Raw genomic sequence first — 15,932 nt, forward strand, 5'->3', positions numbered from 1 at the left:
ACCATGAAACCCTGGGTGAGCCCATTGTTATAGGTGGAGGGTGGTCATAATGTAATGGCTCTTCGGTATATATATATATATATACATATATATGTATGTATTTAACATTGTGCAAAAAGCCAAATCATGCAAAATCGAAGTGCTTTATTATAAATACGGAGAAAAATCTTGCAAGCAAATTCACAATGTCGTTAATAAAGTCACAAGGTAAAAAAATAAATAATAGGAATGTATTATAATTTCAGATATTATTTAATTGATTAAACATTTCAAATATACAACATGAGTTAATCTTATGAATTTATATTTAACTGACGGAAAAATTCCATTTTATATATTTTGAGAACAGTTAGAATTTTAGGTTTTCGAAGTAAGTGTAGTTTTATTTTCGAAACTAAACACATGAATCTTGATTCAAAATATGCATTAATTGATGCAAAATGACTCCCATTAATAATTTCAGTAAGAAGTAACTGAACAGTGAGTAAAAATTTTTAAGTATATGTCCAAAAAAAACCATAGCTAAAAAGCAATATAATGTTTTTATCTTACTTGAATAACATTGTAGTTACATGATTTAAATTTAGTTTTGTTGCAACTTAAATTTGAATAAACAGTTAGCAGCATTTAAAATTTAAAGTCTCCAAGTTTTTTCGATAGCTCTCCATCGTTGTTTTTTAAAAAGTACATTTTGAGCAAAATATCTAAAAAGAGTTAAAAATAAAACTTTTAAATTTCTTTAAAATTTAAAGACAAATAATTTCTTAAAATTTTTTTTACTAATTGTTTTCAATCAAGGAAATTATAGAATTGGAATTAATTTATTAACGGAAAATATTTAATTGTAATATGTTAAACTGTAGCATGTTGAACTTTTAAAACACTTTTAATCTTAATATCTGTTATTTTTTAAGAATTTATCCGTGCTTTAAAATATATTTTTATAATACGTATTTCAAAACAGTTTTCCTTAACAAAGATTATTTTTCAAGAAAATAAATTTTATTTTTCAATCTTCAAGCGAAACGTGCCATAATAACTTCCAAACGATTTTAGTAACTCTTTTTTTAACTATGAAAAAATCACCAACAATTCGAAGACATTTTAAGCTGAATTGTTCTTGAAATGTTGGACAAAGCTATCACTTACAAAATTATTTCTTTGGGTTATAAATCAGCCATGTGGAAAGCGAGAAGCCGTATCAGCTCCCTTAATAAAGAGAATGCTTCCTTGATAAATATCTTTAACAACTAAAATGCAGAAAAACTGACTTTCATCACTTTTCTTCTACGTAATAACCTATTTTACCAAACTGAGTTCGCCATTTTCTTTAACGTCTTTTTTCTTTGTCAATTCTGGATTCACTATAGTGGGGCATATTTGTCCACTTCCAGAGTGGTTAAGGCTGCAGAGATGAGATAGCCCAGAGGAGAAAGAAAGAGATTTTTTTTTTCGGAGAACTTCTCTGTAATAGTTGATTACATGCAGCTGACCCAAAGGGAAAAAGAAATCCGAATATATTCTATACCTAAAAAAAGCCCTATATCCACATATAGGGCCCGTTATAAATAAAATCTTTACTTATTCTGTGTGGTATTGCTTAAAGATTGAATATTACTTATTACACAAAAATATCACTTATTAAATAAGTATAATTTTGTATTATTTTTAATGCTCAGCTTTTCCTTTAAATTCTTAGAAGTTAATGTTTATAATCATTTTATTTTATTTTTAATTATTTATGTCTATAATCATTTTATTTGCGTTCTTCAAATATATAAAACCATTAAAAAGTAAGTAATTAAATTACATCCAATTATTCAACTCAAAAAAATTTAGTTTGAAAAACAGATGGTCCTCCCCAGAACAGAAAGAAAAAGATTTTTTTAAGAACTTCTCTGGAATTATTTACATAGTTTACATGACCCCCCCCCCCAAAAGGAGAAATAGAAATCAGAATTTATTCTATACCTAGAAAAGCCTTTAATTCGCATATAGAGCGCATTATAAATAAATCTTTACTTGTTCTGTGTGGTATTGCATACCAGATAACTATTTTTTTAAGACCAGAATAAGTGATTAGGGATTTTATTAGTTTCGACTCTTTTTTAAAATATTAATATAAAATTTCAAGAAACTGGATTGTTTATTTTATTATGCGTTATTATAGCTAAAAAAATATCATTATTATCATTTTCTTCTTATCTGGTCCATTTTAGGTAAAAATAAGGCAAATTTTTGTCTATACACTAAACAATATAGAAAAAAAAATTAACGCCTGAAACAAAAAATCGCTAGAGGACTTTATTTAGGAGTTCATCAACTATGTTTTGAACTATTATCCTTAAAGCAAGTAAAAATACTGCTGAGTTAGAGATCAATGCAGTTAAAAAAAGTTTTTTTTTCTGATTCCCGCACTTCTTAGTGAGTAGAAAATATGTGTGCTATAATCATAAACACCCATCAAAAATTGTAGACAATTATTTTAAAAACAATATGAGATATCGTGTTTAAAGTTCTGCAAAATGTGAAAAAAAATTATTCCAAGCTTTTGATAACGCATTTACAGGCTTAAAATCATTAATCTATCAACTGTTATCAATTAGCATGAAAACTGCTGTATCTTAGTAAGAAAATAAAATACAAATAAAAGTAAAGCATTATTAAAACGCTAAGAGTACAATGATTCTCAATTTATAATTAAGTCAATTTCGAAAATTTTGCTTAAAATCATCCTTTTGCACTAGTCAGATACCTTACATTACTTTCAATTGTTCAACTCAATAATAAATATCAGAAAATAAGAATAAATTAATGACAAAAAATTTATAATATAAGGTCAAAATTGATTATATTAATTAGGTAAACAAAGCAACACTTATATAAATTTAATGCAAATTAATTAATTTAATTTATTTAAAGTAAACCATTATGGAGTTAAAATTGCAATAATATAATGAAAAATTTAAGCATTAAAATAAAAGAAAAATTTATATTACGTACGTTATAAGTAATAACACTTTAGAGACAAGAGTGCACTCATTCGACACAAGAATGAACTTATCTTGTTTGTAAATAATTAATTCGAATAAAATAAAATTATACTTTAAACGTTTTACTGTCCTTAATAATATATATTTAGAATAATTTCAGCACATATTTAAATATGTATTAACTGTTTGTAATTTTCTTGAAGCATTAAATAGGTAAAAGTTAAAAATTCAGAAAAATTAAATAATGCGTTATCATTTCGCATCTCATTTTTAAAGGTGACTATTTGAATTGAGCATTTTTTACTTTTAGAACAAGCAATTCCTTCTTTGTAATAAGTAATAAAGATATTTGAGTAAAGAAAAATGGCGTTTGTAGAATTTTTTTATCGATGTACTGTCATTGTGTTTGATTATGAAATTACAGAGATAAACAAATGCTGATATTTCACTTATTTAAAACAAAAATGTTTTAATGTGTATGTTTTTGAAGTATTTTTGTTTTACTATTTCATCGACTTTTTAATTAATTTTTCGAATTGTTTAAAACTGAGTTGTTTTCATAATTATGATCCTTTTTAAGGATTTGTGACTTTCTATACAAAAAATAATGTCTATTTTTTCAACGGAAGTGAATTAAAAATTATTAAGAATAAGATTTTCAATTAAGCAAAAATTAGTTCATTTTTACTTATTTGAAAATTTTGTAAGCTTTATTCTACTTTTTGTAAGCCACTATGATATTTTTAAATAATTATACTTTGCCCAATATTATTTAAAGAACAACCAATTTTGAACTAAGCATAGGGAAGTTTATTGCTTAACATATTAGTTATAATTTCAAAAGTTCGGATTCAGATATAACTTTTTTCAAGGTGATAACATAAAAATTTATTGCAATCGAAATGATATAGAGTTTGTTCGAAAATTAATGTCATAGATTTTTGTTCTAAATGGAAACACGTGGCAAGAATGGGTCGAAACAATACCTTCTAGAAGAAAAAAGGGCTCAGCACGGGTTAATATAACTTAGTAGCTCGGGTTCACATAACTTAGTAGGTAGAGCGTGGTGAAATCTTTCTTAATCTTAACCTCCACTGCGCAGTTTATGCTCATTACATTAAGCTACTAAATTGTTTCGCGCTGAGGCCTTCTCTCTTCTTAGGAGAATTGATGGAAATCGGTAGAAGGAACTGTCAGCTTCCATGACAGCTCAGTTGCTTCCGAGTAACGCTTGGCAATCTGCTATGTTGTACTTAATAGATCGCCTTAAAATTTTGCGTGAAATCGGAAAGTCTTCAGAAGAAAATATTACTATAATATAGACAGCTCTTCGTTTAATATTTTGTCGGTAGGAAAGATTTATCGGTAGCTTAAGGGATCTTATGAGGCTCTGAAGGTGTCAGCAATTTATATTGATCCGGAAAATCACCAGCAGGCTGAAATATGACACGTGTTTTTCTTCATCTCAGTCTGACGTTTTAATGTTCGTATAATGGCACAGACATAAAAAAATTAAATGGCATGACATGACTACGCATACGATTGCCATTACACCAGACTTCTCTTTGCTACCGTTTTTGAAAGCTCTCATAAAATAACATCTTCTTAAAACAATTAAAAAAGAAAAGGGTTTTCTCAAAATTCTATAAATAGTTTCGAGGAAAGCTTATTTTTACTTGACTTACCTAATATCTTAATATCATGCTGGAAGTAATGTATTGTTGCAAGAATAGTCTATTTCGGAACCTTTTAATTTTTACTTGCAGTACTTTTCAATATATAATCATTCTATCAATCGATTAAGTGACGTTACTTTTTCAACTTATTCTCTATTACCTCTATCTTACTTTACCCACAGAGCACATACGATCGTGAACATGCTTCAATCTATCCATATTGTAACAGTTTCACTGCAAAAATTTTCAAGAAAAAGTATATTGTGCTCATGTGACGTACACATATGTGTCGAAAGTATGAAAACTATATTTGAGGCATCGAGATAGAAACTTCAAGTGTGGTTTAAAATGATGTGGCTGAAAAAAATTTAATTCATTGTCATTTTTTCTATCAAATATTTTACTTATCTATGAAAAAGAAAATGCAAATGCTGCCTTTCTTAATAAGGATATTTATGAAAGACAACATTTGCATTTTTTACAAAATTTACGACATTTGCATTTTTACTTAAATTACACAATTATAGATCCAGATAATAAAATCAAAAAAACGTAAATAATTATTTTTAAATTTTAATATACTAAATTACTCTAAAAGTAAAATACATAAATCATTAATCAATTACAAGTGATTTTTTCTGGTGTGTTTTTAAAAACAAGGTTTAAGATTTTTTAAAGTTTGAAATTTTAAACCTATCTGACAGGTTTACAAGTAAAATATTATTAAATGATTTTTTAATGAATCGCAATGAAAATAAATTTACAAAATCTTTGCACTAAGCAATTCTTTTCAACATAATTATTTATAAAGAAATAAACTTGCTTCCTAATTTTTCAAACGTATAATGCGAGAATAATTTTTTTTAGAAATTCTATGCCATAGTGTTTTTCTATCATAATTCACTGAATAAAAGGATTACCTTACCGAAAGATGTCGCAACATCCAAAAATATTTTATTGAAAAATTGATTTTAAAAAGTCAAATTTTGTTTTGCCTCTAACAAACTTTTAAACGATATTTTCTTTTTAAAAAAATCCCTTTATTAACAACCGACAGTGACAATCACAATGAAAAATTACGTTTATTCAAACGCTACTTAAGTAACTTTATTGAGAAATAAGAAGAATCCTTAAAAATACGTTGTCAAAGAACAACAGAAAAGAGAGAGAGATATATATGGGGGCAATCATAGTATAATTAATTTTAAGACAATAATCCGTTTAAAGAAAATATCTTCATAATATGAGCTTCAGCATTGAAAAAAATCCGAATGCTACACTTTATTTTACAGTTTATCTTTTGCGACTGATATCGAATTTTATAATACCATGTTTTAAGAAAATAATGTTAATGCATGTTTTAATAATCAGCAATTTTTTAGTAAAAAAGCTTTTTTTAAAGTCAAAGACACGAAATAAAAACATAATTAAATGAAACGAGCAATCTTTAGAAAGTAAACTGCACTCTTTCTTTCTCCGTTAAATTTATTGGATCAAGGCTCAAATGCGTTGAGCTTAGCTTTTCTCTCTTGTTTTCTGGATAAAATCCTAGTATTCTCTTGAAAAACTAAGTTATTTAAGATAGCGACATAAAATTCTCAAAGCTACCGTCTGGGGAGCTGATTTTGTTGAAGTATCAAGCAAGAAAAAACGAAAAGAGCAACTGGAAAAAGTAACGGTTCTTTATTTAATGCTCGAATACCTACACAGAAAGTTAAAAGTATCAAGAAAATCAAAGTCTTTCAAGGAAATTAAATTTACACCTCCTATTGAATTAGATGGAATTTTTCAAGAGTTCTTTCTCTAGTTTTCCTGTTCTTTGTCGTTTAATTTGATACACACTTCTCATAAAAGTGAGAATCCTCTTACTTTTCCTTCACGGTTCATGGCAGCGTAGAGTGTTTTTTCTTCATTTTAAAAAGTTATATGCAGTGTTTCATATACCTTTCTAACAGATAATTCACAAACTTTGAGTAAATGTGTAATAACCAAACAATATATCATATTTTTCGTATACCTATATAATAAATATTTTAGATATTTTGAGAAAGCGTTTAATAACCCAAAAATATACACTATGTTTCGTAAACCTATATACTAATAGATGTTGTAAGAGAGTAAGTGTGTAATTACCAAAATGCATGTTCCATGTTTCGTATACCTATTTAGTAGCTATTTACATACTTTGAGTAAGTATGCATAAGCCAAAAAAATTTCTCCAATGTTTCATATACATATTTAATAGATATTTTTCATACTTTGAGTAAGTGTGTAATGACCAAAAAATATATCCTTTGTTTCGTATACCTATTCAATAAATTTTTTACATACTTTGAGTAAGAGGGAAACAAAAAAAGTATTTTGGTTTCAAGTAACTTCCAGGAATTCTAACTCTTCCAAATTGTGAGACTAAATTTTACTTAGTGCATATCAGTTTTATTAAATTACTCATTTTAACAGAAGAAAAAATGTATCAGTTTTACTATATTGCTTATTTAACAGAAAAAAAATAAAAATTTCCAGTTTAAATAAAGAAACTTTAAAACTTTCCTATTTCAAAATATAAATACATATATACAGACTCAAAATTAGAAAGCTTTGAATGTTTGCATTTCTGAAGAAGAAAAAAATTCAGTTGATGAAAAAACTCTGTATATTTTCACTTGGTATAAAAATGAAATATTCATAAAATTAAAAACGAAGAAATTTTCATCAAAACTTTTTTATTAGTGCTTTGAAAAATTATTTTTCTCTCGTTGACTGAATTCTCAATAAAACTAAATCAAACTGTTAAAATAAAAAAGAATTCACTTGTTTTAAAAAAATCCGAAAAGTATATGTTCTTTTTGGAGAGGAAATAAATTATTTTAAGTAATTTAATTAAGAAATTTAGATGAAAAATAATATTTTTAATCAATTGAAGTGAGCCACTGTTTGCCTAAGAAAGAATAAGCACAGATATAATAAACATAAAAAAGGAATGAACTACCGGTATTTTCAAGTTTACAGACATAAATAAGGAAACGTCTTGCATAGTGCACAAAAAGAAGAGAAAAAAACTGTCCACCCTAATTAACTTTTGATCTAATGATCAGATCTTCAAGTTCTAGGACTCATTCTTAATGGTTCAAGGTGGTGATCTCAAATATGCCATTTAATTAGTGCAGACGATTGTTAAATTATTTAAGTTATGAAATCAAACCCAAAAACGTATTTTCTATATATAAACATAACCTTTTTCAACTGATTCGGATTTTTGATCTCTAAAATATAGAGGGTTGTCTCCACAATCTGGAAAATATGATCCCAATAGTTTAGTCATTAGAGCGATCCAAAGTTTGGACAATGTTAATTGCGTATTTCACCATATCTTCACCATAACTTTCTAAATGAATTTTTAAAAAAATTTGCACAAAATTATAAACTTTTTTTACCCAAAGATAATTCCATTAAAAAAATAATTTCTTCTAAATATTTATTACTTTATAATATTTTATCTAATAATAGTCGAAAAGTTTTTGAATTTTAAGATATACTATTTTTGAGCGACATCTAAAAGTATGTAATTTTACACAGCAAAATACAAAATGTGAGCGAAATTGGTTTAATAGTTTATGAGAAATCGAATTTTAAATATACAACTTCTATAACATTTGATTTCTCAGGAGCTTTTCAACCACTTTCGCTCAAATTTTGCATTTCGCCATATAAACATACATTCAAACGACACTTAATTTTTCTTATAATATATAAATTTTTTATGTGTTTTATTTGAATTTTTTTACAATATTTTTATACCTTAAATTTTTTTACTATTACTTAATAAAATTATAAAAGAATAATAAATATTTACTAAGATTTATTTTTTGCCTGAAATTATTTTTGGATAAACGAATTTTAGGACTGAGAACAAAAACTTTATAAATCGCTTAAAAAATTCTCGAGATATGGCGAACTACGACAAAAGTAAAATTAAAATTAAGGTTTCCAAACTGTGGATCTTTCCTCTCCAAACAAATGTGACCATATTAATCATATTGCAGCTATCCTCTATATTTGGGGGGGGGGGTCAGGCAACCGAGTCCGTTGAAAAAAAAACTATGTTTATTCAGAGAAAGTGCGTTTTGGCGTTTGTTATAAAGATTGTCTGCTCTAATTAATTAGTATAGCTGAGGTCACCCCCCCCCCGAGCCATTAAGAATGAGTCTTAAAACGTGAAGATCCAATCATTAGATCAAAAGTTATTCAGGGTGGTCTGTTTTGCTTTTTTTTTTTTTTTTTTTTTTGCTTTTTTTTGCGCACTATACTTTAAAAAGTGATTATTTGTGAAACACGGCGGAGGAGTTTTCAATTCAGTATGTGTAGTTTATACTTGGTTCAAAGAGTAATATTTACTGTGCTGGTGACCGTTTGCAGGTTTACCAGGTATGACTGAAGAGCATTTGTTTGTTTTCTTTTTCGTCACTGAATAATTTCTTTTAATTATTTTGCTTTGTTAAACAATCAATATAATTTGCTTTTTTAAAGCAGACGAAAGATTAATGTATACCAAAATCTTTGAGTTAAAATACATTTTTTTTCTAAAATACTATTTTTCTTTAAAAAAAAAATTAGAAAAAATAAATAAGTATAAAAAGCTTAGGCTTGATGTATCTTGGATTTCTCTAGTATAAGAAAGACTTCACATAGGAATTACATTATTTGAAAATCGTATAATGCATTTCCACGAAAATTTTGAAAATATTTCAATAGTCTTTTTTTCCACATAGAAAATAAAAAGGCTTTTCTGGTCTTAAGTACAACAATTTCTTTTTTAATAAAATATGAATGACGAATTCGTAATATATTGTAAAAATGCATTTTGATAAACAAACTGTATGAAAGTCATTTAAGATTTTTTTTAACTGCTCGGTTAAGTAGTCATTATAAATATACACGTAAATTTATTGGAAATTTTCGAAGATCTATAAAAATGCATCCGATAATGTAATTGTAACGTAATTTAAAATGTAATTTTATTTTATTTTTACTGACTTGGTTAAAATGGCAAAAATGGTTATTTTACCATATTTAACAAAAGCGGTCAAATAAACATAAAATAGATGTTATTCAATATGCAAAGGTGAAAGAAAAAAGCGTTTATTGATTGTTTTTTAGCTAATATGGTTTAGCAATCTGAATTTGATCCACGCCATCTAAGCCAACCTTATGAAGCTATTTTATTCGTGTAGCTCGAAGAAAGCTAATAGACCAATATAATGACCGGCTGATCAGGGGTTCGATATCCAGTGTTGACACCGCAATATTTTTTTTCCATTCTTTCAATACATTAAGAGTTTTCAGTGATCTGCAGTCTGCTATCGGTGACTGAGGACTATTAGAAAATTGAAACTCTCATCCACGCAATAAATGTCTCATCACCCAAAGAGATCTAATGTTCATTTAAATTTAATTTTTGCGATTATTATGGGTAATGAAACAATGTTGTTCGTAAATGTTTACAAAATAGTAGTTTTGCAGTCATGTTTTTTTTAACCGTACGTGTTGTAAACGGCTTAAAAACCGTATATTAATTTAAAAAAATGTTTTCAAATGTTTCCGAAAATGGTTAAATTATATAAAAATGTTTCTAACCATTAATTTTTTTGATTAATTGGGTGGACAAACTACTGTTGACTATTTAACCGTAATTTCAGGATCTTAAAAATGTAATAGATGAAAACTTGTATGCACTAACAAGCAATCTTAAATGTTTTTAGGGCAAACGGTGATATGGTAATTAATGAGAGCTTTCTTTAGATTATAAAATAAGCAAAAATTCATGCTCTAAATACAAGTTATTTCTTTACGAAGAATTCAGGTATTTGATTCTCGACATATAGTTTTTGAAAGTGGGATAAGAATGCAAAGCTTACTTTTAAGTGCTGACAACAGCTACTTTTAAAACTAATTATAACATAAATCCCATTGATTCCAAATAACTGTTACAACTAATAAATAAAGAATTAATGCCAATTCAACCAGCTTTTTACTGCAATAGCTTTTTGCAAGATTCATAAGAAGAAAATGACAGATTTCGTTCATTTAAATTTTTATCCAGACTTCTAAGGTAAAAAATACATTTAAGTAAAATAGGTTTTTATCTTGTTTCACACATTTACTTTTAAACGCAGGAATAGAAATATTTTACAAAGCATTCATCAAGCATTTTAAAGATTTTTATCATTGGAATTCAAAAGACTTTTTTTCTTTTTGTATAAACCACACAGATTTCTCTTTTTTTTCCAGCTGTTTCAAATCCCATGAAATATTTATAGATTTTATTTGCATATTTCTGAGAAATATAAATTTTAAATATTCTTCAAAAACTAAGCATTTTGCAGGTTTTAAGGTAATCCTAGGATTCTCTATAGTCATTATTTCAGCTGTAATGGAATCATGAATTTTTCCTATTCCGATAAAGAAGTATTAACCTTCTGTCCGTCTGTTGAATATTAAATGAAATTTATGCTCAGAATGATCTTCATTATCTCCATCTTCCGTTTGAGCTCATTCTCTTTTCCTTTTTTTTAATGGAGAATTTGCGTATTCATGCATGATTCATTCGTTTTTGTAAGATTGCTTTTTCACGCAAAAAAATCTTCTACATATTTAAAACCGTTCCCATAAGCTTCCAGAAGAATAATAAGCTCTGGTATTGTTTAAAAAGATTAAATACTTCCATTCAGTGTTTAGAAATGGTGGAAATTATTCAGAAATTTTCAGAACTTTGCTTTATTTTTAAATGTATTTAATCTCAATAAAATTTGCACGCAAAACAGAAAGGACTTTTTCCTGAATACAATATTAGCATTTTAAAAAGACAAATAAATCAAATAAATTAATAATAAATATAATTTGAAATTTGTATTAATATTATTTTCGTATTCATCTATGGGTGTAGGCTAATTAGGCTTTAAAATACCTAAAAGAGATTTACTTCATAAAAATTTAAAATATGTTGTTTCTTTTGAATTTGAGTACAGCGAAATAATCATGCTTCATTATATGCAAATTGTTCATTTCTTTTCTTAAACATATCATTAAATTTTTAGTATCTCTTCTTGATCACTGCATTACATAAAGCTAATAAAAATTGCTCTACTGATGTATTATTTCGAAAATAAAACGTAAAAATCTCCTTAATTTTGAACAATAAAGAGGGTAAAGCTAGTCCTATGTATTTTTTTTCCTATTTTTGCTTGCACGTGACATGTTAGAATTACTCAGATAAAGAAAAGGGAAAACTTGTATAGGCGTGCGTATTCAACTAACAGATTAGTGCAATCAATCAGAATAGCTCAATGTGGTCGGCAGACCATGTATAAGAAAACAAGTGTCTGGCAGAGTTGATAGTTGCAAACATCTGAGGAGGGAGATGAATCACAGGGATCAACGTGCAAATCAATCTTCTTCCTTTCAATTACTACCACTATTTAGACAAAGTGTAGGCGTCCCCTTGTCTGCATTTCTGTATGTTACTCTTTATTTTAAAAGACAGGGTATAGGCCGCATAGGGAAATATTAGAAGTTGAAAATATGCAAATTTGATAGATCGCTTCTTTCTGTGATCATGACACGTTATCAGGATTTAAGAGAGCTTGAATATCATATTAGTGTTAGTGGCGCACAAGAATTGCAGCGTAAAAAAATAAAATAAAATAAATATAAAGATATGAACCAAAAACGAGTGAAAAGAATCATTAAACGCTTAAACACGTGCAATCACTACTATTTCCAATGCAAGGACATCAAAAAGTGACTGTGTGCGAGCCTTTTTACGACCACGACTGGTATTTTTTTTTTAATTTAAACGACTTAAAACTCCTCATGCACCACAAAGTATAGCATGAGGCTTACAGTTGTAAGTAAAAAACAAAAGGAGAAAAATTTACAAATTTACACTAAAAACAAAATTCCGCAAGGCCGCAAGACTTTCAATACTTTTGACCAGTTCTGATAAGACAGGTGGCCAACAAATTGAAAGACGTCTCAAATCAGTCTTTAAATTCATTCGGGCACTCGCATGGAGACTACAGTGAAGAAGAATATGTTCAGCATCTTCATCAGCATCACCGCAAGCACAAATTCCACTGGTCTGCAGATGGAAACGAAATAAATATCTTTTAAAATTTCCATGGTTCCACGACTGGTATGAGTCTTAAAATCTAAAGATCTACTAATGTTTCGTATAGCTGTCAGAACAATACATAACTTCATGCTTTGCCTGTACTGCTAACACCGCTATTGGGCTGTTAATAGCCATAAACATGCTACTGGTCTATTGAGCTCCGTTTACCTTTGTAACCTGGTGGATGGACGTGTATAGGCACGCGACATCCTCTTGAGTTCATGGACATTATATGTCAAAAGAGGGGACTGAACTGACGGATGCTTGATTAGTTGACGTGACATGACATCTAGATGTGTCTCAGATACATGATAAATACGTAAGTGTCCCAGTCTATCAAAAGCAACTTCAGATTTTAGATTTGTGGACAGTCTTAAGATTCATGTTGAGAATTGTCCCCAGCATTCCCTCAAAACTCATTCGAGTTCATGCCTTGTCGTGTCGTGACACTTCTGCATGATTGCGTGGGACATACATTATATTTGACTGGCATACTGGTTTCTTTCTTTTTTTTGTTTGGTTCTTTGGTTTCGAAGTTTTAATTTTGATTGTAACATTCTTCATGTTCTTGAAACTATGAATGTACAAAAGGTTATCAGAAGAAGAACTTGAATTTTTGTTGTAACGACACCATCAGATTGATATGCATACATTTTCTTACATTTAGTTCCCTTTTACGATGATCATGAATATATTTAGAAACATCGTAAGACCATTCGTTACATTGAAAAAATTATATTTATCTATTAGGGCAATTACAAGGTTTTTTCTCCCTCATATGCATGAAATGAATAAGTGAATTTGTCAAAAAGATTATTTTGTCAATATGTATTTAAGATTGAAATATCTTAATATTAATTATATTATTATATATTATCAAGAACACATAAATATATAATTTTTCGTATACATAATTTAACTTTCTTATTCAAATTTTAAATTTTAACATTTCTTTTGGCATGGAATTGCCCATTATAATATTTATGACTATATTCAAAATTAAATTAGATGTTGTCATTGTGCAAGCTGTGGAATACGGTAGAAAAACTAATTTAGCCATTTATGCATTATTTAAGAATAAATGTACTTAAATTAACGCAAATATACGAACACAGAATAGTAACCACTGTAAAAAATAAAAGTCACATGAGTTGAAGATGGAGGGTGGTTAGATTTATTACCTGCTCTAACTTGAACGTCCCTGCTTCCTATAGTTCCAACCGTATTGGAAGCTTCACATCTGTATGTAGCAGCGTGAACGTCAGCCCGGTAATCTTCTGCAGCAAAAGGTAGAAAAACAAGAGATCCATCGTGGCGAACATGACGAAGGCCAGGAAGATCGTGGATAAGCTCTCCATCATTCTTGACCCATGTCACGAGAGGTCTAGGTCTGCCTTCTGTTAAACAAGATATGACAGTTCCGCTCGAATTAGAAAAAACCACTTGGTTTGGCGGCTCAATAACAAATGATGGACTTTTGGTGAGTGGATCTGTTGATAAACCTGTAAAAAATAAATAGCTTTTGACATATTAAATATGTCTGATTAGAATTTTAGTTATATAGTTTTGAAAAACTTACTATTCATTTTAAATTATTAAAGACTGTATTTTAAGGCATTTTCAAATTTAATTGGTCAGAAAAATATTTACTTAGTATTCAGTTTTAAATTGACAATCGATATAACGAACTGCACCGCACCATCAGGATTAAAATTAGTTAATTTAGGATTAAAATTTAAAATTAATCAGGATTAATCAGGATTAAAATTAGTTAAAATTAGTTAATTAGAATTTAACCTAAATTAAAGTAAACCTAAACTCAAATGTAAATCAACTCATGGAAATTTTCCATAGTGATTAAACGATTAACAAACATCAATAATTAGATTAGTCACTTCTAGGAACTTTTTGTAAACTAAAGAATCAGCGATCACAGAGTCATGCATCTGAATGCTCCAAAAATATTTTCCGCATAAGGACATTTTACAAGGCCTGACTTTATAACACACTCAGATCATAATTAAGTTTTTAATTTTTTTTAACAAGTAATTTTTTTGAAACATTTAAAATAACCCACTTGACATAATTGTAATTATCATTCCTTTAAAGGTAAATTTTCATTAATCTAAATTACTGTTCACATGAGGGTAGCAAAACATTTTATGAGAGTTTCCTCTTGATTTGATACATATTGTCACATATTTTTCACAACTGACACTTCAATTTTGATAACAATTAAATTTATCTATGTAGCAAAAAAGTACTTGATACAACCTGATGAATGTGTTTTTTTACAAATTGAACACGCATGTCATGAAAATGACACTAATTGACCATGAGAAGACACTAATTGTTTGACACACTAATTGCCTCCCCGACTACGGAATTAAATTTTCTCAGAAGCTGGAACCCCATAATTTTAAGGAAAACCTTCCATAACGTGACTATTAATCCCCATTCATTTCTGGAATTTTCTTTTTCCTGATCTAACACATAGGCTAATGTTTTTTCATCAGGAAAAGTAAAAATTTTCTCATCAAATCAGATCAGAGATGTGCCACACTCGTTGTCAACATCATTTAACAATGGTAAGAAAGAAATGTAAAACTAATAAAGTATAAAACTTTGCAGAAAAACTAACAAGAGGCAATTAACAATTCACGAAAAAGATGCATAATTTTTTTTCACTATTGAAATATTAAAGGTATGAATAAAGCTAATTAAAATATGTACGAAATTTTGCGAACTAAAGCCGAACAATACATTAACTATCTTTCTTCAAAACAGAAGCTTACTTTACTTGGGCTGAAATCTATCAAATTATTTCAATATTATCAAAAGAGCCGTGGTGACTCAGGGGATAGAGCGCTCGCCTTTCAATGAGGTGAACCGGGTTCTAACCCCAGGGATTTCTGGCCGATACGAGTTCCACAACCACTCGCACCGGCCGCATAGCTGACGTAAAATATCCTCAGCGGTAGACGGATCCTGGGTGAGAGTCCCTTTTCCTTTAGGCTACCCGTTGAAAGTTTTTGGGTTTCTCCAATCCATGTAAAAAAATGCGGGTTAGTTTATCAAAAAGTCATCCGCGAG

At 28.5% G+C, this 15,932-nt stretch overlaps 1 protein-coding gene across 1 annotated transcript in view; it reads right to left on the reverse strand.

Moving 5' to 3' along the window:
- LOC107452961 (cell adhesion molecule Dscam1) overlaps positions 1-15,932 on the reverse strand; it is a 92,958-nt gene that overhangs the window by 57,843 nt on the left and 19,183 nt on the right. The window contains exon 2 of the mRNA XM_043045027.3: positions 14,021-14,341. Within this exon, the coding sequence (XP_042900961.2) occupies positions 14,021-14,341 (321 nt within the window). The remainder of the gene's footprint in view (positions 1-14,020; positions 14,342-15,932) is intronic.

Source organism: Parasteatoda tepidariorum, chromosome 10 (assembly GCF_982258835.1).
Source record: "Parasteatoda tepidariorum strain Cologne lab strain chromosome 10, Ptep-v5.0, whole genome shotgun sequence".
Lineage (NCBI taxonomy): Eukaryota > Metazoa > Arthropoda > Arachnida > Araneae > Theridiidae > Parasteatoda > Parasteatoda tepidariorum.